General features: G+C 57.2%; 1 protein-coding gene across 1 annotated transcript; it reads left to right on the top strand.

The window, feature by feature from the left end:
• Window positions 1-3,952: 3,952 nt before the first annotated feature.
• ANO8 (anoctamin 8) lies at window positions 3,953-27,779 on the top strand. Its single transcript, XM_038740581.1, has 18 exons — window positions 3,953-4,201; window positions 11,927-12,037; window positions 12,353-12,485; window positions 12,928-13,066; window positions 15,107-15,203; window positions 15,455-15,571; window positions 15,709-15,836; window positions 16,146-16,307; window positions 16,640-16,792; window positions 17,052-17,178; window positions 17,406-17,461; window positions 17,985-18,059; window positions 19,695-20,525; window positions 21,585-21,776; window positions 22,067-22,198; window positions 22,736-22,846; window positions 23,929-24,217; window positions 26,901-27,779. Exons 1-18 carry the CDS (start codon window positions 4,102-4,104, stop codon window positions 27,419-27,421), a joined length of 3,474 nt encoding a protein of 1,157 aa, XP_038596509.1. The 5' UTR covers window positions 3,953-4,101; the 3' UTR covers window positions 27,422-27,779.
• Window positions 27,780-27,932: the final 153 nt, after the last annotated feature.

Here is a 27,932-nt window from a genome sequence, read left to right on the forward strand (position 1 = left end):
TAGCAATAATATTAGGAATTCCTTGTTTGAATGGCTATAGTACTTTACTCTCCAAGCAATATCACCATCAATTATCTGAAGAGTCTCCATAACACTCCTGGAAGGGGAGAAGGGGAGGGGAATTATTATGCTCTCCATTTTACAGAGAGGGAAACTGGGATCCAGGGAGGTTGAGTGATTTTTCTATAGTCACACAGCACAGCAGCAGCAGAGCCGGGGTCAGAACCAACCCACCCTGATGCCAGGCCCCATGCTTTTCCATTCGCCTTAGGTCCCAACTTAAGTGGTCACACCCTAAGCCTTGAAACTACCTTAAGTGATTGTAGTTTGGCTCCTTTCCCCCTAGCCCTTCTCTTCAGGACACCCAGTTCAAATTGGAGCTCTCCAACCTCCCTGGTGGCTGGCCCACCCACCCCCTCTCCCCTGATATCAGAGCTGCTCGAGTTTAGAAGAGAAACGCTGACTGTTGCCTTCTTTCTGAGATGGACAACAAGAAGTCTCAAGAGGGAATCGGTGGCGGGGGGGGGGGGGGGGGGGGGGCGCAGGGTGAAGGCGGGGCTGTAGGAGGGAGGGAATCGAAGGTCTTTCCAGGCGCCTCGCTCTCCCTGATTAGTCCCTGGCTGTCTGCCACGCTCGGGTGTCTGGTTTCCTAAGTGCCTGCTCGCCAGCCTCAGCCGCTAGAAGAACCAGAAGGCTGCAACCAAGAACCATAAAATTGATTCCGCTAGTCAGGTAGCAGTCGCGTGTTCCTTGGGCTCCAGCTCGGAAAGAGCTGACACAGGGTCTCGTCTGGGCTCCCGGGAGGAAGCAGCCCCGGGTCAGGGGGTGAGGCCGCAGCAAGGTGAAACCCAGCCAAGCGTTTTTCCAGGTTGGGCCCCGAAGCCAGGCACAAGGGCTGGGTGAGGTTCGGGGCATCGCGTAGGTATCATGCAAATGATACCGTGGATATGCACACTTGCTCATCCGTTTTGGGAGTCCATGGCGCAGGTTATTTTTCTGGTTAGGGCGCAAGGTAGAGTGGAGCCGTTCTGAGTCTCAGTTTCCCCCCTGGGGACTCTCCCCCACCGGCCTGGAAAGTGGTAATGGTCCCTGGAGATCCTTTGGGATCTGAGCGTCATGAATAATAATAATAGTAATTCTGTTATTTGTTAAGTGCTCACTGTGTGCCAGGCACTGTACTAAACGCTGGGGTAGATACAAGCAAATCGGATTGGACACAGTCTCTGTCCCACGTGGGGCTCACAGTCTCAATCCCCATTTTACAGATAAGGAAACTGAGGCCCAATTAAGTGACTTGCCCAAGGTCACAAAGCAGATAAGTGGCGGAGCTGGAATTAGGACCCACGACCGTCTGACTCCCAGGCCCGTGTTCTGTCCACTACGCCATGCTGATTCCACTACACCATGCTGCTTCCATGCTGAAGAGGGGGAGGATTTCTCCCACCCAGCCGATGGGCCTCTAGTGGGCTAGGGATGGAGAAGGATGGCTATGGATGGAGGGGAAAGGTACTGCTAGCACCAGTTGGACAAAACAATTCCTGCAGAGTGAGGCTGCACGCGTTCTCCCCTTCCTCTCTCCCTCCCTTCCTTCCTTCCTTCCTCCCTCCCTCCCTCCCCTTCTCCCTCCCTTCCTGCCACCCTACCACGGGCTCCTCTCGATGGGCAAAGGTGGAGGGAGGCAGGAGCTGGATTCTGCAGCCCTGTGGGCTCTAGGAGACGAGCGGACCGGTCCAACAGTCGGTCCACAATCAATCAATCATTCAGTAGCCTTCATTGATCACCAACTGTGCGCAGAGCACTGTACTAAGCACAGGAGAGAGCACAATCGAGTTAGAAGACACGATCCTGGCCCTCGACTCAGCCGGGAGAAAGGCGGCACCAACCCTCCAGTAGCCTCCACACACATACACTACAAACATTACACCATAAGCATTACATGCACTCAGCACTTCACACACCATACATAAACCACAGCCACATACCGACATCGCACACATCACCCCACAAACATAAAATGCACGTGCCTTATAATCACTTCACACACCATGCATAGGCATCAAATGCCACACACACACACACTCCATGCACATCCCAACTCGCACACAAACGCCAAATATCACACCCCCCGCACACACCACAAATACATTCATCACACTCATCACAAATATCACACATATACCCTCACCAGACACACATCTCCCATTCATCCACATTACTTCCCACTAGGGACAGGAACCACCTGTGCATTCTTTCCCAGCGCTTAGTACGGTGCTGTGCGCACAGAAAGTACTTCGTAAATACCAATGCTACTACATACATATAAATCACAAAGCTGTGTACAGAACACAAACACTGCACCTCCCAGTTCATTTCACATACTACACTCATCTCCCTGGATACACACCCACACACTCACACCTGGGATCCGCCCATATATCCCCGCTCGCCACCTCCCACCCTGACCCAATACACCTCTGTCTCCACGCCCCTACACACCCGGAGCTCCCACACACCCCTACACCCCAGAAACTCCCAATTCGCCGTTCCCCCTGCTCCCCCACCCACCCCCCACTCTCCTCTTCCAGATTGAATAATTCAAGACTTGCTGGAAAAGGGCTCCGGAGGGAGTGAAGTAACCAACCCAGGGCCGAAGAGGGCTGGGACCCGACAGCATCAGCGTCTTTCTAGGCATGGAGGCGGCGCCCGGTGTGTCTGACGGTCTGTCTACCTGTCTTTCCGCCCCGGACCTTCGAGGCAAAGAGGAAGGAGCTGAATCCCTACTCCCGGGGAGACAACTAGAAAAGGGGCTTGTCCCTTTTCTCTCTACTGGTGACCCAGAGCCGGGAAGCGGGGAGAGGGGAGGGAAGGGGGTGGGCTCCATCCGTCAGCGTAATGTAATGGAAGCGGGAGAATTGGTTCGAGTCCCAGCTCTGTCACCGGCCTGCTGTGTGATCGTGAGTAAGTCACTTATCCACTCTGTACCTCGGTTTCCTCATCTGCTAAATGGGGGATAATAGCTTCCTCGCAGGGGTGTTGTACGGGCAAAAATGAGATAAGTAATGTGAGGGCCCTTTGGGAATGAGAGCTCTAAGCAAATACCAAGGTATTGCTATTATCATTATTATTATTATTAGTCAACTGCAGCAAGTTCTCTAGGCCCCAGACATACCACTATCCATCGCCCATGTTACCAGCCGTAAATGGGCTGGGCAGGGGTCCCTCGGCCCTTCGCCATCCATTATCCCCCTGGTGAAAAGAGACACCACCACCACCCCCCAATGGGGGGGAGGGGGGATGTGAAAGGGGGGCGGAGAGGAGGGAAGCCAGCCAGCTCCCTCGCCCTGCTGCCTGACCCTGTGCCCCACAAGTTTCCTCCCTCCTTGAAACCCGTCTCGGGAATTCGAGACCCTAAGGTGCCTAACATTTTTTCTAGTCGGGATTTCTCTTCGGGTCGGGGCTTTCCGCTTACCCCCGGGGAAGGAAGGGGAAGAGTCTTCCCCTTTTCTGTACAGCGTCCAGCACTTATGAAATACGAAATCATCGTCAGCAGCATCATCTGGCCCGGCCCCATTTTGCGCTGGGCAGAGGAGGGGAACCACATTATTAAACAGCAGAAGCAGCCGGCCGCCGCCGTCGCCGCTGCAGCAGCTGCAGCAGCAGGAGGAGCAAGAGCAGCGCAGCAGCAGGAGCAGCGGCGGCAGCAGCTGTGACTAGCTTTGCCTCCTTTGTCTCCTCCTCCAGTTCCTCCTCGTCCTTCTCCCGGGTTCTCGGAGGCTCGGGCGGGTTGGCCGCGCCAAGATAAACCGGGCAGACAGCTGCCACACACCGGGCACGAGCGGGCACCGGAGCCCGCAGAGGGGCAGGAGGAGCTCCTTCGACACCCTGTGCGCCCCCCCACCCCCACCCCGCCGCCGCGCAACCCCTCTCGCCTTCCGCAGCCCTAATGACCCTGCAGCTGCCCGGCCCGGGCTGCCCCACGACCTCTCCTCTTCCTCCTCCTCCTCTCCCGCCTCCCCTGCCTTGAGCGCTCCGCCGGCGATGCCAGCCCAGTTTCCTTGATCCGGATTCTCTCAATACCCCCCGCCCGCCCAATTTGCCGATATGCCCGAGACAGGAGCCGGGTGCTCCCAGGAGGGCGAACGGGGTAAACGCGCTCCGGCGGATGGAGAGCGAGATCGGGCTGAACCGGCTGGAGTCCTGGGTAGGTTTGTGTTTATGTCTCTCTGTGTGTGTCTGTTTGTGTGTTGATGTGTGTGTCCTCTACTCCCCTCCCAAGTACACTAGACTGCTTGGGGCGCGGGGAACGGGGAGAGGAGCAGCTGCTGCAGACCCAGAGACGCTGCTTGCACTTTTGCAGCTTACCGGGTCCCGGGGACGCCTAGGTCTTGGGGGCCGGGGGTGGTGGTGCAAGGACAGATAGGCAGGGGACAACCTCTAACCTTGTCTCTGGCTCCCAGGGCAGCTCACCACCACCCCCATGCCCCGCTTTCCTCAGTCTCCCCTCTTCACTGCAGCGTTGCAGTAATTCTTTTTGTCTGGGCTTTGATCTCCTCAGGAAACCACCCAAGATGGGGGCAGGGACAGGAGATTGGCACGGGTTGGCGAAGGGTGGGAGGGAAGAAGGGGGGGGGGGAGAGACTGGCAGCGCTTTCTTTCTAGTAGCAGGTCTGCCGCCCCCACTCCCCAGCCAGGCGGCTTGGGTACCCCCACCTCAGTCCCGGACACCCCACCCCACCCCTCCCTAGCCCAGGCGGCTGGCGGTGGCGCTTTATTTACAAGCGGATAGTAACAATCGGAAGAATGTGCGGGTTGTAGGCGCGCCGGTGGCTCCGCGTTTCCTCCTCCCAACCAGGAGCTGATGTCATCTCCACCTAACCCAAGAGAGATCTGCAAGGAAAGCAGTTTCTTAGGGTTGTTTAAATTCCTTCACCCCTCTTTCCTCCTCCGGACTATTCAGGAGTCCTGTAACAGCTCAGGGTGGGGAGGGCCACAGTACCCTGAGGGTCTGGGGTCTGGAGAGGTCTAGAAAGGAGGGGCCTGGGGTTGTGGCACCCCGTGGTGCCCAGCCCACTCTAAGCATCACCTCTCCCAGCCCCTTTTTTGCTCCCTGGCAGTTTTTTAAATAGTATTTGTTAGGTGCTTTCTATGTGCTAAGCATTGTATTAAGCTCTGGGGTAGAGGCAAGATAATCAGGTCCGCCACAGTCCCTGTCCCACATAGGGCTCACAGTCTAAGGCGGAGGGAGAACAGAGTTTGCTGGTATGACTGGCAGCTACCTGTGGACAGAAGACACTCGCTTTCCCCCTAGGTCAAAGCAACCTGGTCCAGTGACCAGAGTGCCATGTGAAGAGAGCAAGGGGCACAACCGATGAGCTGTGCCATCCCCATGCCTGACTCCAGGGGGCAAGGTGTTCCCTTCGGAGCATCCCTACCCCGGGTCCACAAAGCCAGCAGTCTTTTCCCCCTTCCTTAGAGGCTGCGGTCATGGTGACCTTAGCTAGGAGAGCCCAAGGTGAGGGTCTGCCAGGCTGCCCCTGCCATACCTTTGAGTCCATCAGCAGCACCCCACTCCTCCAGCCCCCAGCCCCATGAAACTCCAGGAGGCAGGAGCTGGGACTCCTGGGTTCTGCCCAGGTCTTTGAGGTCTTTGACTCATTTCATGGATACAGAGAGGGGCTGGGAGTCAGAGCCAGGATGCAGGGGAACCGTGCTCACTACCCAACGCCACCCCCTCCCACCTCCGAGAGGGAAAGGAGGGTGCAGACGGTGCAGAGAACACTCCAGACCGTATTGACAACTCAGCAATCAGCACCAAGAGGCCAAGCCCAGCTCCAGCCTGGTACATACCAACTGGATGGGACTCTCCTCCTAGCCACCCAGGTGTCTTGGGGGTGGGAGGGGAGGCAGGTCTCTGGATCTGGGCTCCTGTGGAGCAAGGGGTCACCAGGGTGACATTTGCTTGCTGACTCTCTCTGCAGACTCGCTGTAGAGGAAGGGGGGGAGCAGGGGCAGGGGACAGGCTGAAGGGAGAAGAGCTTGGAGTTGCAGTAGCAGCAGCAACAATGGCAGCAGCAGTGATCCGGTGTGCCCCACACAGATTACGCAGCCCGCCCCCTGCAGTGGCTTATAGAGGGAACACACCTAGACAGACACCCAGGCCCACACACATGCTGCACACACACGCACCCAGGAAGATGCACGTGTGCACACCTGCACCCAGGCACACCACACAAAACACTCATTCATCAGATGTGGTGGTGAACGCCATGCAAACCCGTGCCCTGCAGACACACACTACACACACACTAAATATTCACTGCCATACACCCTATCAGACACTCTCATCTACCAATATATAAACTGGGGCTTTCAGAGGTTTTCAGTGTGGGACAGAGACTGGGTCTGATCTGATTGCATCAATCCTAGCACTTAGTACAGTGCTTGGCACATAGTAAGCACTTCTCAAATACCACAATCTGTACACCAGATGAATTTCCAAGCTGCTTAGGGTCCATTGGCAGTTGTCACCCATCAGCAAGGGAGACAGCTCTGCCACCCAGGCCCCCCTCCAGCTTCAGAAACAGTCTCTTCCCTTTCTGCCAACCTATCCAGTCACCTGTCCCCATTCGACCTTTATCCATTCTACTTCTGGCTTCTGGAGTTTATTTCCCAAGCCAAAGGTCATTCAGGGGTTGATACTGTCTGCAGCCCTGAAGCCAGCCTTTTGGACAACTGGGGCACTTCGGGACCCTCCCTTAGAAGCCTTGACTCTGAGAGCTGAGAAGGACCTTGATAGGTCATCAAGTCCGGCCCCCTGCCTCCAGGAAGGTTAAACTCCTGAATCCACCAAGATATATGAGGATCTGTTCTTACTCTAAAAGTCTGCAGGCCCAGAGATTCCTTGGCCACCTATTCCCACGTTTAATTCCGCCGATGGTGAGGAAGTTCTTTCTTCAGCCTGAATCTCTCGGGCTGCAATTTCGGGCTGGGCTCCTCTTGTTTGGTTCTTGGAGGGAGTGGAGAACATCCGGGCAACCTCTGCCCCAGGTTAAGTCCCGTCCTTTCCCAGCCTGACAGAGGCTGGGAACATCAGGCCCCGGGGGCCTGCTGCTACCTGCCTGCTGCTGCTTCTCTCCCTGACTTTTCCTGGCAGAAACCTCCTGCCCAGATGCTGTGGCTGTGACACAGGAGCAGGGAAGAGAGCCCTCCCCTCTGGTTTCCCTTCCTCCCCACCCACCCCCACCCCCCACCAGCCCTGTGAAGGAAAGCAGGTTGCCAGTTTCCCAGCCCTCCTCCCAGCTCTCTAAACCCACAATCAGTCCCAAGGCCCTATCGTATGCACGCAGGTCAGGCGGCGCCTGTCCACCTTGAACCTTTCCCCAGCGCGGCCTAGTAAAAAGAGCCTGGACCTGGGAGTCGGGGGACTTGTCTGCTGTGTGACCTTGAGCAAATTATTTAACTTCTCTGTGCCTCAGTTGCCTCATCTATAAAATGGGGATTCCAACCCCCTTCTCCCGCCTACTGAGGCTGTGAGTCCAATGTGGGACGAGACTGAGTCCAACTTCGTTACCTTGTAATCATGCAATCGTACTTACTGAGCGCTTACTGTGTGCAGAGCACTGTACTAAGCATTTGGAAAGTACAATCCGGCAACAAATACAGACTATCCCTACCCAACAACGGGCTCACAGTCTAGAAAGGGGGGAGACAGACAACAAAACAAAACAAGTAGACAGGCATCAATAGCATCAATATAAATAAATAGAATTATACTCTCTACTGTGTGCAGAGCAGGGAATTAGGTACTTGGAAACACAGCCCTCCTATTCATACTCCTCCCTCTTCCTTAGACTATGAACCCCATATGGGACATGGACTGTGTCCAATCTGATAAACTTGTATCTACTCCAGCACTTAGAACAGTGCTTGACACATAGTAAGCACTTCAATACTATTTAAAAAAACCCAAAAAACCTCAAATTCCTCCCTTATCAGAGGACTTGAGGGTTGAGGCCTTGACCCTATAATGGCCACTTACACAGATTCATAGCCCAACTACACCTCTCTGATGAGTCTGAAATAAAACCTACCCCAATGCTTAACACAGGACTTGGCACATAGTCTGCACTTAACAAATACCACAATTATTACATTCGTGGGCACCCAGGGCCAGACGTGCACTCCGGGACCCCAGCTAGGCAGCCCATCACCATCTCTGTCCAGTACTGGACACCCACCGCACACCAAGATGGACAAGACAAGGATGGGACTTCTCCAGGCTGGCCAGGAACCCAAACACCAGGTAGGGGGGGGCTTTATAAGTAATAATAATGATGTAAAGGTGTGATCACTCGTGTGACACACTCAAATACACATGTACCCTCACTGTTCTACTTGCACGTTCTCACGTGCACTCAGACACACACTCTTATACATGCACTCATGGGCACATGTTCATGCTTGCATATCTTGGTATACAATACACATACAATTATGAATTCTCATGAACACAGGCATACGTGCAACATATTCATGCACATACATCCAGGCATACATGGGTATTCATGTAGTCACACTTACATGCAAATACATGCCCCAAACCTGCTTCCAGTGGCCCCAGAGGCCCCTCATTTCCCCTCTGCCAGGGAAGACTAAATTGAGCTCTTCAGCTCGATCTCATCTATCTCATCACCAACCCCTTGCCCAAGTCCTCCCTCTGGCCTGGAACTCCTTCTCCCTTCATAGCCAACAGACCACCACTCTCCCCACCTTCAAAGGGAAGCAGCATGGCCTAGTGGCTAGAGCATGGGCCTGGGAGTCAGAAAGACCTGGGTTCAAATCCCAGCTCTGCCATTTGTCTGCTGTGTGACCCTAAGTCACTTCTCTGCCTCAGTAACCTCATCTGTAAAATGGGGATTAAGACTGTGAGCCCCATGTGGGACAGGAACTGTGTCCAACCTGATTAGCTTGTAATAATAATAATAATTATGGTATTTGTTAAGCACTTACCCTGTCTAAGCACTGGGGTAGATACAAGGTAATCAGGTTGTCCCACATGGGGCTCAAAGTCTTAATCCTCATTTTACAGATGAGGTCACCGAGGCACAGAAAAGTTAAGTGGATTGCCCAAGGTCACACAGCAGACAGGTGGCAGAGCTGGGATTAGAACCCATGTCCTCTGACTCCCAAGTCCATGCTCTTTCCACTAAGCTACGCTGCTTCTCATAGCATATACCTACCCCAGTGCTTAGAATCATGCTAGACACATAGTAAGCACTTAACACCTACTATTAATTTTATTATTATTATTATTATTATTATTCAAAGATTTATTAAAATCACATTTCCTCTAAGAGGCCTTCCCCCGACTAAGCCCTCACTTCCCCTACTCCCCCTCCCTTCTGTGTCACCCCACCCTCAGCTTCACAGCACTTACATATATAGCCATAATTTATTTTCATGTCTGTCTCCCCCTCTAGATTGGAAGCTCCTTGTGGGCAGGGAACATATCTACCAACTCTGCTATATTGTACTCTCCCAAGCGCTTAGTACAGTGCTCTGCACAGAGCAAGTTCTCAGTAAATATCATTGATTTATTGATTGATTGAGCTCAAGGCAGTGCTATCCAGAGTCTGGTTAGTGTGGCAGTGATGGGTGTACCTGGGACTACAGGTCACCTCAGGTGGCAGGAGGACCCCGGTGCTCATTGTCCTTGTCAGGAGCCACCTGGAGCTGAGGCTCCCAGCTCCCACCGGCCTCAAGTCCCTAGGGACTTCCTGTCGCCGCTCCCACTCTGCCATAGGCAGAGCGAGCCGTGCCAGGAAGCGTGGGCACCAACAATGCTCACCCTGTGCCCTTCACCCTAATGACTCTGGGAGAGAACCCGGCTTTGTCTCTGTGGCTGGGCTGCCTCACCATCCAAAGGAAGAGACGGGGCAGTATGCCTGGCCCCCTGGGAGCCAGGAGATCCCAGTCCCCGTTCCCAGCCGGAAGCTTCAACTCTCCAGGGGTGGAACAGGGCAGAGCCCTGGGGAGGTGAGAAGAATGGAACAGACTTTTTCAGTATCTTGGGATTGTGGAAGGACAGCATTAGGGGAAGAGGACCCAGCTGCCCTGTCCCCGACTGACTTAGGGAGGGACTGTGAACTCATGTGCGGAATCAGGGAGGGAGGGAGGGTTGCCTGCCCATGGCAGAACCCAAGCCAAGGAGTTAAATCCCGCCACCGCCCCCAATCAGTGAGAACAGGAAATCCTTTCAGCACTGTTTTCAGACCAACCCACAAGAGCAGAGCAGGGCAAGGACTCTGGAATTCTGCCTCCCAGCCCTCTCCCCCTTCCGAGCTGCGGAAGATAGAACCTAAAAGTCCCAGGTCCCTCCCACCCCTGGTTTCCCTGATGGCCATTTCCTAGCAGCCTTTGCTGTGGGTAGACCAAGGTCTGGCTGGGAGACATGGTCAGAACAGTGCTTTGCACATAGTAAGCGCGTAACAGATGCCACCATTATTATTATGGCCATTAGAGAGGCCAAGGATGAGCAGGGGGAGAGGCAGATGTGGAAGATGAGGATTAGAGGACTGAAGGCCCTCAGGAGCCACGGACGGAGAGGGCAGGGAAGCAGAAAGTGCTGGAGAACAGGGGCGAAAGAGACAGCCCTTCCCCAACCCTCAGCCCTACCTTCCCTCAACCAGACAGGCAGTGAATTTAGGATTTCTGCAGGTGGCAGGCCTTTTCGTGCCAAGAGAACGGGGCAAGAGCCGTTCTCGAGACTCACGTCTGCAGCCCAAGCAGACTCCTCTCCCTGCTTTCTGCACCCCTCCCTGTGTCCTCCCTCACCTCGTGGCTCCCCCCTCCCACCTGAACTGCGTCACGGGGGCTTCCAACATCTCCATGGAGACGGGTTCCTCTCCTCTCTCTTTTATTTTTTTTTTTTGCGCGCTCTCTCTCGCTCGCTCGCTGTTCCGGCTCTCCCCAGCTGCGCATTTCCGCCAGGGGCTACGGAGGGGGCTGGGACTGCGGCAGCTGGAGAGGGATCCTGGAACTCGGGAAGCAGAGGGTGAGAGGGCTCCCGGGAGCAGGTGAAGGGGAGAGGGAGGCAGTTGCATTGAGCTCAGGGGGCTGGGAAAGGATGCTGGCCGAGGATGAAGAGATGACGATGGAGAGGCCTGTGCAGGGCCACTTGCTGTTCCCACCAGCTCCTCTGTGCCCACAGGCCCCAAGGGGAGCAGAGCCAAGCAGGCAAACTGGGGTGGAGGGGGATGCCTCTCCCGGCTTTTCCCTTTTCCTGCGTGGCCCCTCTCCTCCCCCCTCCCCCAACACACACACACACACACACCAGGCCCGGCTGGTAGCTGGCTGGCTGTAGCCGCGAAGGAAGGTAGTAGGGTTTGGAGCAGCTTGGCTCCAGAAGGAGGAATGGGGGCAGTGGCCACCCCGACCCCACTTCCATCATGGTTCCCCACAGAGTCTCCCCAGCTCCCCTTTAGGCACCTGTCTTCTCCCTCCATGGGCCCCGAGGCCCCGACTTCTAGCTGTTTGGGAGTCTTTCCTCTCTCCCCTGCCTCCCTGCCCCCAACCCAGCGCCTCCACTCTTCCTGCTGGTTCCTTACCCCTGGCCTTTCCCACCCAAATTCCCTAAAATTACCCACTTCCCACCTCGGCTGAACTCTACAGGGTCAAGGCCAGGGCAGGGGTAACTGTTGGCAGAGGGCACAGTGCCTGGCCTACCCTGGTGCCTGACACCTCCTGAGCCATCTCCTGACAACCAGGGTGGCAGGGTTGGGTAACCAAAGCAAAGGCGCCTGTCCCACCTTTCCTGACCCCCTCCCCACAACTGGGATCTATTTCCAGCTGGCATGCCCTCCTGTCCCGCCCCCCTCCCATCCCCCAGGCGGGCTGACCTCTCCCCACCCTGGGGATCTGGTTGCAGATAAGCTATTTGGGAAGCGGCTGCTGCAGGCTGGACGCTACATCATGTCCCACAAATCCTGGATGAAGACGGTGCCCACCGAGAACTGCGATGTGCTCATGACCTTTGCAGGTATTGCGGGTCAAGCACCCACTCCATCTGGGGCCCAGCCACGTCTGGGATGACGGAGAAAGGAAGGATGAGGAATCTGAACCAGACCGTGGATCCCCTCCTGGCCTAAGGATTTGAGCACCATGTTGGTGCTGGGACAGGATGGGCGAGGGGAGGAAGACAAGGATTTACAGGGCCTGAGAACCCCCGGGCAAGACCTTCAGCCCATTTGGCTCCTGTCATGTTTCTGTCCCATCCTCGGGGTCCTTGCTTCTCCCTCACTCCTGCACGGGCATCTCCACTGCTACCCATCTCCTCTCCTGTTCCCTCTGGCAGACACAACTGATGACCACACGCTTCTCTGGCTCCTCAACCACATCCGCCTGGGCATCCCCGAACTCATCATCCAGATCCGCCATCACAAGCACACCCGCGTCTATGCCTTCTTCGTCACCGCCACCTACGAGAGGCAGGTGTCCCTGGGAAGCCCTGCCAGCCCACTTTCCCCACTCCCTCCCGGGCACCCTTGGGTCACCCCCCCTTTTCCTTTTCCAGCCCTCTTTCCCCCACTCTCAGTCCATTAGCAAGGCTGCCCTAAGCACCTACCATGGGGCAGAGCCCTGTACCAGGTGCTGGGAATCCAAGTTAGGGAACAGACCCAGTCCCCACCCTCAGGGAGCTTCCAGTCTGATGAGGGAGGCACTCTCCATGTACAGACACACAGCGGAGACACATGTCAGGGCCCCTTCCCCCATCCCCGATACATCCTCACAGGGCGGCTTCCGCCAGATACCCCTGGATGAGACGGTGGGGAGAGAGGGGAAAGTGCGCCCCCCTCCCTGCCCCTGCCCAACGTGCACAGTGAACAGTTAGAATCCCTCACTGACTTTTCTGGGCTCCCGTCCTGGTAGCCTGCTCCGCGGGGCTGACGAGATTGGGCTGCGGAAGCCTGTGAAGGCCGAATTTGGGGGTGGGACCCGTGGCTTCTCCTGCGAGGAGGACTACATCTACGAGAACATCGAGAATGAGCTTTTCTTCTTCACTTCGCAGGTGAGTGTCTCCTTCTGCCCTTTTTCACTCATTCCTTCAATCGTGTTTATCCAGGGCTCACTGTATGCAAAGCACTGTACTAAGCGCTTGGGAGAGTACAATATTACAATAAGCAGACACATTCCCTGCCAACAACGAGCTTACAATCTAGAGGAGCTGCCCCTTCCCTTCTTCCCATATTTTTCTCCATTTTCCCTTAGCTCTGGCTGACCATTGGGGAGATGGAGGGGGAGCAGGGGAGGGAGGGGAAGAAGGAGGTCTCCACAGGGGGGGGATGGGAGGTCTTTGCCCAGTTGGTCAGTCAATACTCCTGTCAGGCAATACTCCTGCCTTCGTTTCCTGAGGGCCCGCATGCCTGGAATTGAAATTATTAGCTAACCAGTCAGTCAGCCACCTCTCGTCCAGTCAGCTGCCTAATCTTCAGTTCTTGGATTGTCCCTTGGGGTTGGAGCACACTCAAAATGTGCTCAGCTCTGGCCCCACAGCATTCTGGGACTTAAAATACAGATTTTGGAGAAGCTGGCCACTTTAACCCCACACTCCTTCTAGTGGTAATAATAGCATTTACTAAGCACCTGCTGTGTGAAGAGCACGCTACTAAGGTTTGGGGGAAAAAAATTACACTGGCAAGAATTAGACAACATCCGTGCCTCTCCCAGGGCTCACGGTCTAAGAATAAGCAGGGGTGGAAGGAGCGGCTGGCAATCGATGAATCGATCGATGGCATTTATTGAGTGCTTGCTATGTGCAGAGCACTGTACTAAGTACTTGGAAGAGTACAGTATAACAGAGTCGGTAGGCACGTTCCCTGCCTATAATGGTCCAGAGGGGAAGACAGACATCGATATAAATAAATAATTTGTAATATATAATTTAAAAATATGTACATAAAGATATGTTCAGAGCACTGTAAATAATAAACCAATCAGTCAATTGTGGTATTTATTGAGTGCTTACTGTGTGAAGAGCACTGTATTAAGCGCTTGGGAGAGTACAATACAACAGTCAATGTAATGTATTGAGCGCTTACTGTGTGTAGAATACTGAACTAAGAACTTGGGAAAGTTCAGTACAGTAGAGTTAGTAGATATGATCTCTGGTAGACATAAAGGGAAAATGGAAACAAGAGAAAGAAATGCTGAGAGTCCAGGTCTGGTGGTAAAGGGGACCAGTGGGGGCTTCAGAGTGGGTCCACCCACATCATTGAGCTAATGTCCTAGCCTCTGGACTAGAATCTTGGTTTTCTATAGCACTTTTATTCTCAAAGTGCTCTCACATTACTCAACTCATTTTGGCTCACACAACGGCCCTGCAAGGTAGTTCGAAAGGCAGAGATTATTATCCCCATTTTTACAAATGAGAAAACTGAGGTACAGAGAGGTTAGGTGACGTGTCTAAGGTCGCACAGCAGGCCAGTGGCAGAACTCAAATTCCAACCTGGTCTTCCTACTTCCAAACAGTTGCTCGTCCACAAACAATAATTGTAGTAGTTGTTAATCACTTACAACTTGCCGAGCACTGTACTAAGCACTGGGGTAGATACAGAATAATCAGGATAATCAGGTCATTACACATTGGCTCCCTTAGAAGCCTCACACTGCTTAAATCCCCCACCGTGCCTCTCTGTTCCCACCTTTCCCGGCCCCGGAGAGGGACAATGAGAATGCCCAAGATGGGGTTGGTCTCCCATGCCCAGGTTTTCAGGTCAGCCTGATGTTCCGGAGCACCAGAGCAGATCTGGTTCTTCCCCTCAAAAAACTCCCTGTGTTAAAGGGGAGGGAGGGCAGACGCACAGACCATCCCCATCTGGCAGGGATGAATGGAGGGGAAGGAGTGGCTCCTGGGTGAGTCATGGATGGGTCATGGATGGGTCATGAGATGGCACAGGATGCTGGAGCATGTGCAAGGTGAATCAGGGAAGACTCTTTGGAGGAGGTGAATGGGGTAGGCAGACAGTAGCAGAAGTGGTAGGGATGGGGAACAGTGGGAAAGGATTTAGGGGCCAGCTCATCTCACCACCACCTGTCTGTCACCTACTAGGAACGACAGAGCATCATCCGCTACTGGCTGGAGAATCTGCGGGCCAAGCAGGGCGAGGCCTTGCACAACATCCACTTCCTGGAGGGCCAGCCTATCAGTGAGTCTGGGGGCAGCACAGCAGGACAATTGGGCTCCTTCCCCATATCCTAGCAGGCCCCGCCCCCCTTCCCCGCAAGCTCTTGGCCGGGAGCTGGTGTCTGGGGGCAACAGTGGGAAGGTTCCCAGGGTAAGGTGGGGGTGGGTTGCCCTATATGGACCTGAGGGGAATCTGGGCGGGGCTATCTGATCTGCCCCCTAGCCTGGCCTAGGTGAGGTTTCAGCCCTCTCCTGCCCCACTCCTATTAACAGTCCCTGAGCTGGCCGCCCGCGGAGTCATCCAGCAAGTGTTCCCCGTGCACGAGCAGCGAATCCTAAACCGGCTGATGAAGTCCTGGGTGCAGGCTGTCTGCGAGAACCAGCCCCTGGGTATGGCACTTTGATGGGGGCGGGGTAGAGGAAAGGGAGATCAGTGGGGGAGGGGACAGGACAGGACAGGACAGGCCGTCGGCCCCCTGTTTGGCTGGGCCTGAGCCCTGAGACTGATTTCACCCTCACCCCGCCAGATGAGATCTGCGACTACTTTGGGGTGAAGATTGCCATGTACTTTGCCTGGCTGGGATTCTACACCTCCGCCATGGTGTACCCTGCAGTCTTCGGCTCCATGCTGTACACCTTCACCGAGTCGGACCAGGTGAGGCCTGGGAAGGGGCTAATAGAGGGGCAGGGGAAGCCCTCCCAACCCCCGCCACCCCTCCAGTTCGGCACAGAGTGGTGCGGTTGGGTTGTGAGAGGCTGGGTTCCCTTCCTTGTTGGAGTGCAGTTGGAAAGTTGAGGTATCCAGCCAGCAGGAGGCCCGGAGGGAGCAGGAGAGAACCTCGACCATGTTGGGGCAGCAAGGCAGAGGCAGCCGGGGAAGAACGAAGGGGTCCTGGCCTGGAGGGGGTCCCGTAGCCACACCTCCCATCTTCTGCCACTGCCTCCCCCTCCCCTGCCTCCACAGACCAGCCGGGACATCTGCTGCGTGGTCTTCGCCATCTTCAACGTCATCTGGTCCACCCTGTTCTTGGAGGAGTGGAAGCGTCGAGGAGCAGAATTTGCCTATAAGTGGGGCACCCTGGATACCCCGGCGGAGTCCATAGAGGAGCCACGGCCGCAGTTCAGGGTCAGTGGGAGGGAGGGGCCAGAGTGACCCTCACCTCTCTCTGCCCCCAACCCATCCCGTCCCTGCTCCCTCACAGGACCCAGCATAGACTGGGCTCTAAGCCAGGATCCAGCCAATTCCGCTATCACCACCCCCATCCCCCAAGTCCCGGCTGGTCCTCATCGTCCCCTCCCTGGGACTCCCTCATCAGCTCCCTCCTCCCTCTCCTCCCCGCAGCATCCCACCAAGCTCTAGGGGCATAGGAGGCACTCATGCCCCAGCTGCCCTGCCAGGGCCATAAGGTCTCACTCTCTGTGTCCCCATCCGTCTGTTGGCCCCCGGCCTCTCTCCAGGGCATCAAGAGGATCAGCCCAGTGACTAATGCAGAAGAGTTCTACTATCCCCCCTGGAAGCGGCTGCTGTTCCAGCTGCTGGTCAGCCTCCCTATCTGCCTCGCCTGCCTCTCCTTTGTCTTTCTCATCATGCTGGCCTGCTTCCAGCTGCAGGTGGGAGCCGTCCTCCCCTCCTTCCCCAAGGGCTTGGAGCTGGGGGAGCCCTGGCAGGGAGGGGGCAGGCCACGGCTGAGCTCTGTTGTGTCAAGAGCCCCGCAGCTCTGGGGACCCCTTGGTGCCAGCCGGATCCTCGGCCCCACCCAGCCGGGCCCCCTCACCCCCCAACCCCCACCCGACTCCCGGAGCCCACATGGGGTGGCGGGGGAAGCCCTTGGGCTCTGCACTCCTCATGTTGCCCATCTCCCTGGGGCAGGAGTTTGTGCTGAGTGTGAAGGGGCTGCCCCGCCTGGCGCGCTTCCTGCCCAAGATCACGCTGGCACTCATTGTCACCGCCTGCGACGAGGTCTACAAGAAACTGGCCTACTGGCTCAATGACATGGGTAGGTGCCTAGCCGGGCTGGGGTGTGCCACACCCTCAGGAGGGGGAGGGGACAGGCCTGCCAGCTCCCAACCCAAGCGGGCCCACTGGCTTTAGGCAGGGTGAGTGGCAGGTCCGGGGGTGGAGGGGAGTCCCCAGAGGCCCTGGCTACCTGCCCCTCGGGGGCATTCAGATCCCCTCCCCCGGGGGCCCTCACCACCCTCCCGTCTCCCGTCCTCCCCCCACCAGAGAACTACCGTCTGCAGAGTGCCTACGAGAAACACCTCATCATCAAAATCGTCCTGGTGAGTGAGGGTGCCCAGCCTGGCAGTGGGCGGGCAATGTCCCAGCCCCCCACCCCCTCCACTCCACCACCAGGAGGGGCAGCAGATGGGGGAGGGTGGGCACTGCCACCCCCCCATCGGGGGGGGCAAACTACTCCCCACTTCTGGGAGAGCAAGGTGGCACCCAAGTGGGTGGAGATGCCACCATCCCACAGACCTCTGCCCCCATGGGGCTCCCCACAGAGCAGGCTGAGTATCAGAGACCCCCCCAACCCCGAGCCCGGGTGGTGTGCACCCGGGCCACCCTGCCCTGAAGGGGCATCAACTCCGTGGTGCCCAGGGCACCTCACATGGCACTGTGCTTGTGATCCTTGATGGTTAGATTCTTGTTCCTGCTGCTGCTGCCAGGATCTGTGTGGCCTGGATCTACCCCCTCCAAGCCCAGCTTGGCCTTTGGGCCAGGCCCTTCCTTCCCTGGCCTGGCCAAGCCAGCCCAGCCCAGCCCAACTGAGTCTTGTGCTTCCTCTCCCTCTCTCCCTTGCAGTTTCAGTTTGTAAATTCGTACTTGAGCCTTTTCTACATCGGTTTCTACCTCAAGGACATGGAGAGGCTGAAGGAGGTAAGAAGCAAATTATCTCTGAGCTCAGAGAGGGGACTGCCACTGGTCATGTGGTCCAGTCCCCTACCTCCAGGACAACTCTGTGCTTGGCACCTCCCTCCACCAACCTAGCCCCACTTCTGCCCCAGTCTCTCCTCCTGGGGACCCCCCAGGCAGATGAAGGGGTTGAGGGAGGAGGGGGTCAAACCCAGAATCAGCCAGAGAGCGAGCCATCTGGGTGGGTACGTGAGTGCAGCTGCTTCCTTCCTGTCCACCTCTATCATCTCTGCCACCATCTCTCTCCACCCCTCTCCTCTGCCACCCCCCTGCCCTCTCTCCACATCCATTCTTCTCCAGTCCCCCCACCCAGCTGATTTTCTCACCCTCCTTTCCCATCTCTCTGTGTTTGTCCACCTTCGTCTGTCCCTCTCTCTCTCTCTGGCCTCTGTCCCTCCCGCAGCTCCTGCTCATCCTTTCTCTCTCCCAAAGCTTCGTGCGGCAGCTGCGAGTCGCTCTCTTCCCTTTCATCGCCCTCCAGCTCCATCTCCTCCTCATCTCCCTTAAAGGCCTCCTGGCTTTCTGCTGGACCATGGCCAGGGCCAAAGTATGGTATCTTGGGGTGGGTGGGAAGGGAGGGGGAAAAGGATCAGGGTCCAGGGCCAGAGGGGGATGCAGAGAGAGTGCCCACTTCCCAACGTGTCAGCCTGGCTGAGGGAGACCAAAGCTGGAGGTGGAGCCCAATGAGGTATGGGTTGGGGACTCGATAGTAGCATGAAAGAACCGAAGCAGATTAAACCAGGGCCCCGAGTACTGAGGGCCAGCCGGGGTGGAGGTAGGGCCAGCGGGCAGGGGGAGTGGGGCAGCAAACCCTGACTGGTCAGGACCCCAGCCAGGACCAATCTACTCTGGTTTGGCCGAGGCAGTGGCACCAGGCTCCATTCAGCGGGTTTTGAACCCCTGGAATGACCCCGGCCCCCTTTCTGGAGTGACTCAAAGGTAGGTTTAGACTCCGGCCATCCATAATGGCCCCAGAAGTTTGACCCTGGAGACCCTTCTGGGGTCGTTCTAGACGGCTGGAATCCAAAGTCAGTGGTGTAATTTCTCTGGAGGCTGCACCTCTCACTGCTCAGGACACCCAAGGGGAGGAGCCTGGGAGCACCTCATTCCTCCAGGGTTTCCCAGTCCCAAGGCTAACAGACCCCCATTCCCCCCCCACAACACCCGATCTGGGCTCTCATCTAGGTCCCTGCTCCCCAACCTCTAACTGGGGGGGTCCCTCCAGCAGCCCAAACTCCCAGATCTGGGACCCACCACTGCCACTCCAATCGGGCACGCTGGATCTCTGGGCATCCCAGTGCCATGAATCTTGGCTGCAAGAATCACAACAAGCCCTGTGCCATTTCCCTTCTAAAAGCTTTGGGCCCTGGGACATCCAGGACTCAATCATCTCCACCTCAGTTTTGGAAGGGAGGGAAGGGAAGGGAGCGAAGGATGGCCCCGAGAGGTAGGGGTGAATCTCCTCATCATTTAGTGAGAAAGACAGGCCCAGAGAGGCTAACAGACTTGCCCTGGGCCACCCAGCCCCTGAGCAGCAGCCCATCCTGACCCCCGTCCTTGGTTCCGGCCACAACCATGCCACCTCTTGCCTCCTTCCAGATGCTGGCGACGCTGCTGATCACCCGCCAATTCCTCCAGAATGTCAAGGAGGTGTCCCAGCCCCACCTGTATCGCAGGTTCAGACGCGGTGACCTGAACCTGCAGGCCGCCTGGGAGATGTCCCGCACCCTCCTCCGTCTCCTCAGCCAGAGGTACCAGGCCCCTCACAGTCCTAAGCCCCAACCAGGAGAGCCAGGGGCTGGCCAACCCGAGCCGATGGCCGAGGAGGGAGGCGGCAAGAAGTGCCTGAACGGAAGGTGTGGAGTCCCAGAGGAGGAAGAAGAGGAGAAGCAACCGCGGGCGGCAGGGGAGGAGGACGAGGCGGGCAAGGAGGTGGATGAGGAGGAGGACGAGGAAGAGGACGAGGATGAAGAGGAGGAGGAGGGTTTGCCAGACTGTGGGCTGAAGCTGAAGAAGGTGAGCTTCATTGAGAGAACGGAGAGGCACAGCGAGCCCGGCTCCCTGGGGCCCGAGAGCCTGCTGGAGGAAGGCAGCCCCACCATGGTGGAGAAGGGCATGGACCCGGCCTCCGTCTTTGAGCTAGATGAGGATGAGGCCGAGGGCCCTACAGGCAGCCCCCTGCGGGAGCCCAGGGAAGCGGCCATCACTCTGAGGCCCCGCCGGCGACGGCGGCAGCGGTGGCAGCAGCGGCGGGAGGAGGGTCCGGAGGAGGAGGAGGAGGAGGAGGGGCCGGAGGAGGAAGAGGGGGAGGAGGAGGAGGAGCAGCAGCGACACAAACAGAATCGGGCGTCCTGGATCGATCCCCCCGATGAGAACTATTCCCCACAACTGACCCAAGCTGAAGTGGAAAGCTGCATGAAGAAATATGAGGTGAGGCGGGGGGCAACTCTTTGGCTTCTCATCCTGCATAATCATAATCAGTCAGTCAATCACTGGTATTTACTGAGCTCTTACTGTGTGCAGGGCACTGTCCTAAGTGCTTGGGGGAATCCAGGATGACAGAGTTGGTAGTCAGGTCCCCCACCCACCAGGAGCTTATAGTCTAGCTCACAGTCACTATCATCATCATCATCCTCATCATATTTGTTAAGTGCTGACTATGTGCCAAGCACTGCGCTCAGCACTCAGGGAGCTACAGTCCACAGCCCACATGGGGCTCACCATCCAAGGGGTTGAAGAGGTACTTCATCGCCCATTTGACAGAGGAGGAAACTGAGGCCCAGAGAAGTGAAGTGACTTGCCCAGAGTCACACAGCAGGCAAGTGGCAGAGCCAGAATGAGAATTTAGGACCCGTGACTCAGAGGCCCAGGCTCTTTTCACTAGGCCATACTGCTTCTCATCCCCGGCCCCCATTTTTTGCTTTATGGTATTTGTTAAGCACTTACTACGTGTCAAGCACTGTTCTAAGTGCCAGGGTAGATTTGAGGTTATCAGGTCGGACACAGTCCCTGTCCCACATGGGGCTCACAGTCCAAGTGGAAGGGAGAACAGGTATTGAATCCCCGTTTTACAGTTGAGGTAACTGAGCACAGATAAGTTAAGTGACTTGCCCAAGGTCACACAGCATGGAAGTGGCAGAGCCAGGATTAGAACACAGGTCCTCCAACTCCTAGGTCTGTGCTCTTTCCACTAAGCCACACTGCCCCTCTGGAAAAGAGGCAGGCAGAGTTGGACAAAAGGAGTGACTTGATTTCCAGGGCGGGGGCTGGCTGCCTCTGTGCAGGAGATCGGGGAGAACTGGTTGGAGGGAGGCAGGGGTTAGAGTGGGGAGCCCCAGCACCACGGTAGGCCAGAGAAGAGAAGCCGGTGGCAAGGCCTAGCCAAACTCCCTGGCACTGCCCCTGCGCTGAGCCCCCATTCCAATGCTCCCAGTTGTCCCCCTCCTGGTCCCTGACCCCAAGTCTGTCCCGGTCCCTGGGGCCTGGCAGGATACGTTTCAGGATTACCAGGAGATGTTCATTCAGTTTGGCTACGTGGTCCTCTTCTCCTCGGCCTTCCCGCTGGCTGCCATGTGCGCCCTGGTGAACAACATCATTGAGATCCGCAGCGATGCCTTCAAGCTCTGCACCGGGCTGCAGCGGCCCTTCGGCCAGCGGGTCGAGAGCATCGGCCAGTGGCAGGTGAGGGGGATGCACCCACCCTGGGATCCCAGTGCTACCAGTCCCTTCTCTCGCCTGGGTCTGTGGGCAAAGGTTGGGGCTCAGAAGAGTGGCTTGGGAAGTGCCAGCCACCAAGGGCCTGGTGGCATAGCCAGTTCCTGAGCCCAGTGGAAAAGTTGGTACAGTGCCTAGCCAGGGTAAAGAATGCCAGCCTAAAGTGGGGGTGTCTGGTAAACTTCTCTGGAAGCCAAGAGATAGAGGCAGAGAGGAGCCTAGTGTCCAGGCCCTGATTGGTGGGGTTTCTCTTGTAGAAGGTCATGGAGGTCATGGGAGTTCTGGCCATCGTGGTTAACTGCTACCTGATTGGCCAGTGTGGCCAGCTGCAGCGTCTCTTCCCCTGGCTCAGCCCTGAGGCAGCCATCATCTCCGTGGTGGTGCTGGAGGTAGGTGCTTTTCCTCTGGGGGAAGGAAGAGGGTGGGAGGGGAAGGGAAGGCGGGAGGGAGAGAGAGAGGGAAGAAGGGAGAGGAGCCATCACTCTACCTTCCTTTGCCACTAGAGAGAAAGGAAAGGGAGACCAGTTTCCTTCTCAGATTATTCACCCTCCGTGACACACGCGGACACGCACAACTGGCATTCACACCCACAGGGGGATTTTGTGTTTGTAGAGTTATCCAAAAACATCCGATTGCCATGGTTTCGGTTGTGGCCCGCCTTGTTTGTAGAGTTCTTTCTGTTGCTAGGGCATCGCCTGCCTGGGTGTTATGATGGGGCAGTAGCAAGGGGCTGGCCCAGAGGCTCCTAGGCCCTTAAGGGGTTCCTCTTTCCCCTGCCTCTCCGCAGCACTGATGTGTTCCCCACCCAGATAGCTAGCTATGTAGTGCAGAGGAGAGGGGAGGGGAGTGCTGCCCTCTAGTGGCCCCCAGAGACATAACCCCAGGCCTCCTCTGTCTCCTGCTCTCCCCGTTCCTCCTCTCCCCAGCATTTCGCACTTTTCCTGAAGTACCTCATCCAGGTGGCCATTCCCGACATCCCTGCCTGGGTGGCCGAGGAAATGGCCAAGCTTGAGTACCAGCGCCGGGAGGCTTTCAAGGTGGGTGAGGTGGGGCTCGGAACGGGGGGAGGGGCACTAACAGCCCAGCTGTTACTGAGTTGCCCTTCCTGGAACCCAGGCATCCTGCCCACCAGCTCCTAGTTCTCCCCATCTCTCCTCCACCTTCCCAGAACTCAGGTGTCCAGCCTCCCTCCCTACCCGGAAGATACCAGCTCACTGTCTCTGGCCCCTGTCCCTTCCCAGAGCCAGTCCCCCAATTTGCTCCCCCATGGCCGATGGCCCCGATCCCCTCTTCTTAAAACCACCTCTTCCAGGAAGTCTTCCCCGAATAGCCCTGTGGGAGTCGGGAACTGTGTCTGATCTGCTTGGATCTACCCTGGCACTTTGTGTGTAGTCCATAGCAAGTGCGTAACAAATGCCCTTCCAAGATCCTTCAGCACTTGGGCAGGTCCATCTAGCAATTATGAGCCTGGAATTTATGGACTTGGAATTTTGCCATCGGGCACTCTTCAAACTCTCAATTTGTAGGCACACACTTATGGAAAAAAAACATGTAGAAGCAGCTTAGGTTACTCCTAGAAAAGCCTTTTCAGTTCTGCTTACTTTTACACGCGCACACACACACACACACGATTTGCTTGTATCCACCCTAGCGCTTAGTACAGTGCCTGGCACATAATAATAATAATTGTGGTATTTGTTAAGCACTTACTATGTGCCAAGCACTGTTCTAAGCACTGAAAAATAATTCCTCTCCTTCGAGCCGGAATTGAGCCAGCAACCTAAGGATTAAACACAGTCATCTATAGTGCTCTCCTCTACCAGCTAAGCTATCGAAGGGAGTAAGCACTTAGTAAATAATTATTACATGCACGTGCGCACACACACACACACACACACGAAAAAATTGCCACCCGTTTGCAGTTCTTGGCCAGGACTCACAGGTATCTTGTGTTTCAGGTCTGCTTGTTTGGGTCCCTGCCTCTGTCCCCCTGCCCCCATCAGCCTACCCGCCCCCTGAGAGCAGAGACTGTGCCAGTCTCGTCTGTCCCCGACCCTCACTCAGCCCGGCCCCCCACCTTCCGACGGGCCTCTCAGCCCAGCCCCTTTGCCCCCAACAGAAACACGAGCGCCAGGCCCAGCACCACTACCAACAGCAGCAGCGGCGCAAGCGAGAGGAGGAAGAGCGGCAGCGGCACGCCGAGTACCACGCCCGCAAGGAGCGGGAGGCCAGCCGGGATGAGGGCCGGGCCGAGGGTGCCGGGCAGGATCCGGCCCCCGAGAAGGCCCCGGCCAAGGGCAAGGGTGGCAGCGCCCACACTGCCCACAGCGCCGACAAGCCCAAGCGGCCCAGCTCCTTGCTGGCCGGCAACAACGTCCTGAAGCTGAAGCAGATCATCCCTCTGCAGGGCAAGTTCCTGTCCTCGGGGGGTGGGGGGGGCGGCGGCAGTGGCGGCGCCACCCACACGGGCGCCTCGGTGCGTTCACCCCAGTCCCCCACTGCTGACACCAAGCTGCCCGGCTTCCTCAGCTTCAAGTTCCTCAAGTCGCCCGAGCCCAAGCGCGACCCAGAGCGCACCCAGTCGCCCACCAAGTCCTTCCACCCGGGCAAACTCTTTAACTTCGGGGGCAAGTCGGAGGGCGGGGGCAACGGGGCGGGGGGCCAGCTCCGGTCCGAGGGCCCCCCCAGCAGATCCCATCTCAACGGGGTGGCCGCTGAGGGCAGCGGGGAGGAGCCTGAGATCTGGGCCCAGGAGGACAGCTCCAGCCATAAACTTTAACCCGAGGGGGAGGGGGATGGAAACTGGGCGCTGGGGAGATGTGTGGAGGAGGGCAGTTGGTCATCCTCCCCTCCCTTCCCCCCACAAGTTGTGGGAACCGAGGGAGTTTAGGGGAGGAGGAAGAGAGGGGCTGCGGGCTGCTTCCATTCCTAGCCCTCGCTCCCCCTTCTCCCCGCCCCAAATTGCAATACACAGGGCTGGGGGGCAGGGAGGGCCGGGGGCTGAGCTGGGACACTCTAGAGGGCCAGCCAGCCTCATTCTCCGCCCACCCTATCTCCTAGGAGCCGCAGGCTCGGCTGCCTCCCCTCCCTGAAGGGTTGGCCCAAGGGTTTTTCCCGTCTTCCCGCCCCTAGCGGGCAGCGGTTACCCCCCTTCCCGCCCCGCCTGCCTCGTGCAGCCCGGTGAAGCCGGCGACGGTAGTGTTCTCCTCGATGTCTTGTCTCCCGGGGCGGCCTCGGGCCCCCCGCACCAAGGGCTGTGTGTGTGTGCACCACGTCTGTGTTGTATGTGTGAGGAAATGCTAGTCGAGGCGCCGCCGGGGAGACCCCCCCCGACTCCCACCCCCCCACCCCCAGCCCTGAGCGTGCCACTTCCCTTCTCTTCCCCTGGGCCCTGCACCCCTCCCATCCCCATCCCCCCCAGAGCCCTGGCCCCAAGCTCCAAATGCATGGTGACATTTCTTGCACTATAGGCCCACCTCTTCGGCTCCATGCTCCTCCTTTAGCCAGCTTTCTCGGGGTGTGGGGGGCAGCCCCCCTCTCACCTCTATGCAAACCCCGGGTTGCTGTGTCCCTTCCCTCCTGCTCCTTGGTTCAGGGGGAGGGGCCTGGGGCCGAAGGCACCGCTGCTGTATAGACCTGCAATAAGCATCTCCCTGGGAGAGGAGTGAGGAGCATGGGAGAGGGAAGCGGGGGGGGGGGGGGGCAAGGGGAGCTCTCCCCCAGAGGAGCTGAGAGACTTAGGGCCCTGGTGGGGAGGCTGGGTTGAGTCTTGGGCTGGATGCAGGGACCCAGCCCCAGATTCCACCCCCGCTGGGGTCCAGGGTTGAGGGGAATGGGCCCCTGGCTGAGCCACTCTGGTGCCCCCTTCCTGGGCAGCAGGAGCCAGGGCCACTGGGGCCCGCTGACACTGGCCCTTCCTTTGCCCACTCAGGACACAAAACTCACCCCTCACTCCCCTCTCCTTGAGTCGAGTGGAGTGGAAGCCCCAGGGCCTGCTCTGCTCCTGAACCAGGAGAGAAGGGGGTGCTATCTCAGGATTCACACTATTTGGGTTGTGTCATTGTTTAAAAAAAAAACAACAAAAGGTGGCCAGGCAGTGGGAACTTAGGGGTTGGGCTGGGGGGATCATCTGCTAAATGGGCCGGCCCTCCTGTGCTGTCCTTTGAGGAGACCTAAGAGCAAAAGAGGAAATGGGGCTGATTTGCAGCAGGAGGGCCTGAGGTTAGACAGCAAGAAGAACTTCCTGTCTAAGGGGTGCTAGTCATTTTGCAGGGGGACCTCCTTCCTTGAGAACTTTAATAAGAGAATCACGCCCTCCCCTCCCCACCTGGTTTATCACACCTCCTTTGAAGGCAGGGGTTGGAGAAGATGACCTCAAAGGTCCCTTCTAGTACTAACCAATCCATTGGAGGGCTCCTTTTCCCCCCAAGCCTATGTCTAGAAGCAATAAAGCCCTCCAGGGAGTTGGGGGGCGGAGGTGTAGAAAGAGGGAATTGTGTATGGGAGGGGAAGGGAGGGGGGTATGCAACAGGATAGGCAGTCAGTACCTGGGGGCAGTTGGGCCAGCCAAACTGTCTGGTTCCTTGACATGAGCCACGGTGGGGTCTGCTCTTCCTTGGCAACCCTCCACCCCCAGCTACTGCTAGGCGCTGGGATAGTGGGGCTGGAAAGAGGCACTCCCAAGGGAAACCATGAAGCCGCTAGGCAGGGTGCGGGGGAGGGCTCCCACTCCTCAGTTTATGTGCCTGAATCCTCTCCCCCTCTTCTGCTTCAAACTGGGTGGCCCAGGTCAACCCAGGAAAAGTCCCAGCCGGCTCCTCCCCCGACGGGCTCCGGTCAGCCAGCCCTGGTTGGCCCATCTCTTTCTGCCTTCAGCCCCAGGCTGGCCCCCGGGGCCATTTTGCTGTCGGCACTGAGAGCGGCTCAAACCTACCCTGTCACAGCCCGGCTCTTGTTCCTAAAGCCAGTGGGCATGGCTGCCCCAGGGGGACAGCGTGGGCAGGGCAGGGCGGGGCAGGGCAGGGCAGGGCTGACCAGTCAGAAATCCCACTCTGGCCCCCAGCTGGAACCCTCCCCTCTCCCCTTCCGCAGGGCCAGATCAGGCTGCCACAGGCATGCCGGGGCCGGGCAGGGAGGCTAGAGCTGGCCTCCTCCACCGCTCCTGCCACCCGGCCCACGCCCCAGCCGGATCCCAGCGACGCTCCTGCCTGCCGTCCCCCAGGAAGCCTCTCCCCGGGGGCTGCTGGCACTGGGAGGGGCTGTGGAACCGCACCCGGAGGGAGACCCAGGAAGCCGAATGCCCGCTGTGTGCCGTGAGCAGGAGCGCCAGCCCTGGGAGGCCAGCCCGCAGGACCCCCTCGCCCCCAGGGAACCCTCCCGCCCGCGCCAGCCCCTCCCAACCCTCTGCTGCTCACCTGAAGGCAGATCCCAGCTTCTACAGCCTGCTGCCTCCGGAGCCGGGCCCAGCTCTTGCCCTAGCTCCTGCCCTCCCCCGACCCGAGGATGCTAACTGTTATGCCCCAGACCCCAAAGAACCGCCCTCTCCTCTCCTCCTCCACTCAACCGACTCCCCGAGCCCGCAGTACCTCTGCTGGCCAGCAGGGTGGCGCTAGAAGGTGCCAGGGGTGGGGACGGGTCCCAAACAAGCTATAGCCAAGACTTCAATGAATTTTTTCCTTTCCGTTCTCATATGCAATATTAGTTACAAATCGGGAGTCTTTTACGTTCTTGTCTTAGTGCTAGGAGCCCCGCCCAGGCCCTGGGGCAAAGTGGCTGATAGCCCTGGGCCTCAAAAGCAGGCAAGGGGGTGGGGGTGGGGGGCTGTTGCCCAGGGAATTTTTACTGTTTCTCAATACAAAGTATTTATACAAACATTGCTCATCTGGTGGTCTTCTGGGCAATCACTGTACAAAGGGAAAAAAAATACAATTTTTTTGCTGTTTTATTTCTTTCAATCAAGGAAAAAACTAAAAGGGGTTTATTTATTTCTTTTTAATTTATTTTGTCATATTTTTGTAAAATCTGCAGAAATGCAATAAAAAAGTATATTTCAACAAAGCGACAGCGTGGCCCTACCATGAGTGAGGCCGGGGAGAGGGTTGCCGATCTTAGCAATCATCAGGA

This window comes from Tachyglossus aculeatus, chromosome X1 (assembly GCF_015852505.1).
Source record: "Tachyglossus aculeatus isolate mTacAcu1 chromosome X1, mTacAcu1.pri, whole genome shotgun sequence".
Lineage (NCBI taxonomy): Eukaryota > Metazoa > Chordata > Mammalia > Monotremata > Tachyglossidae > Tachyglossus > Tachyglossus aculeatus.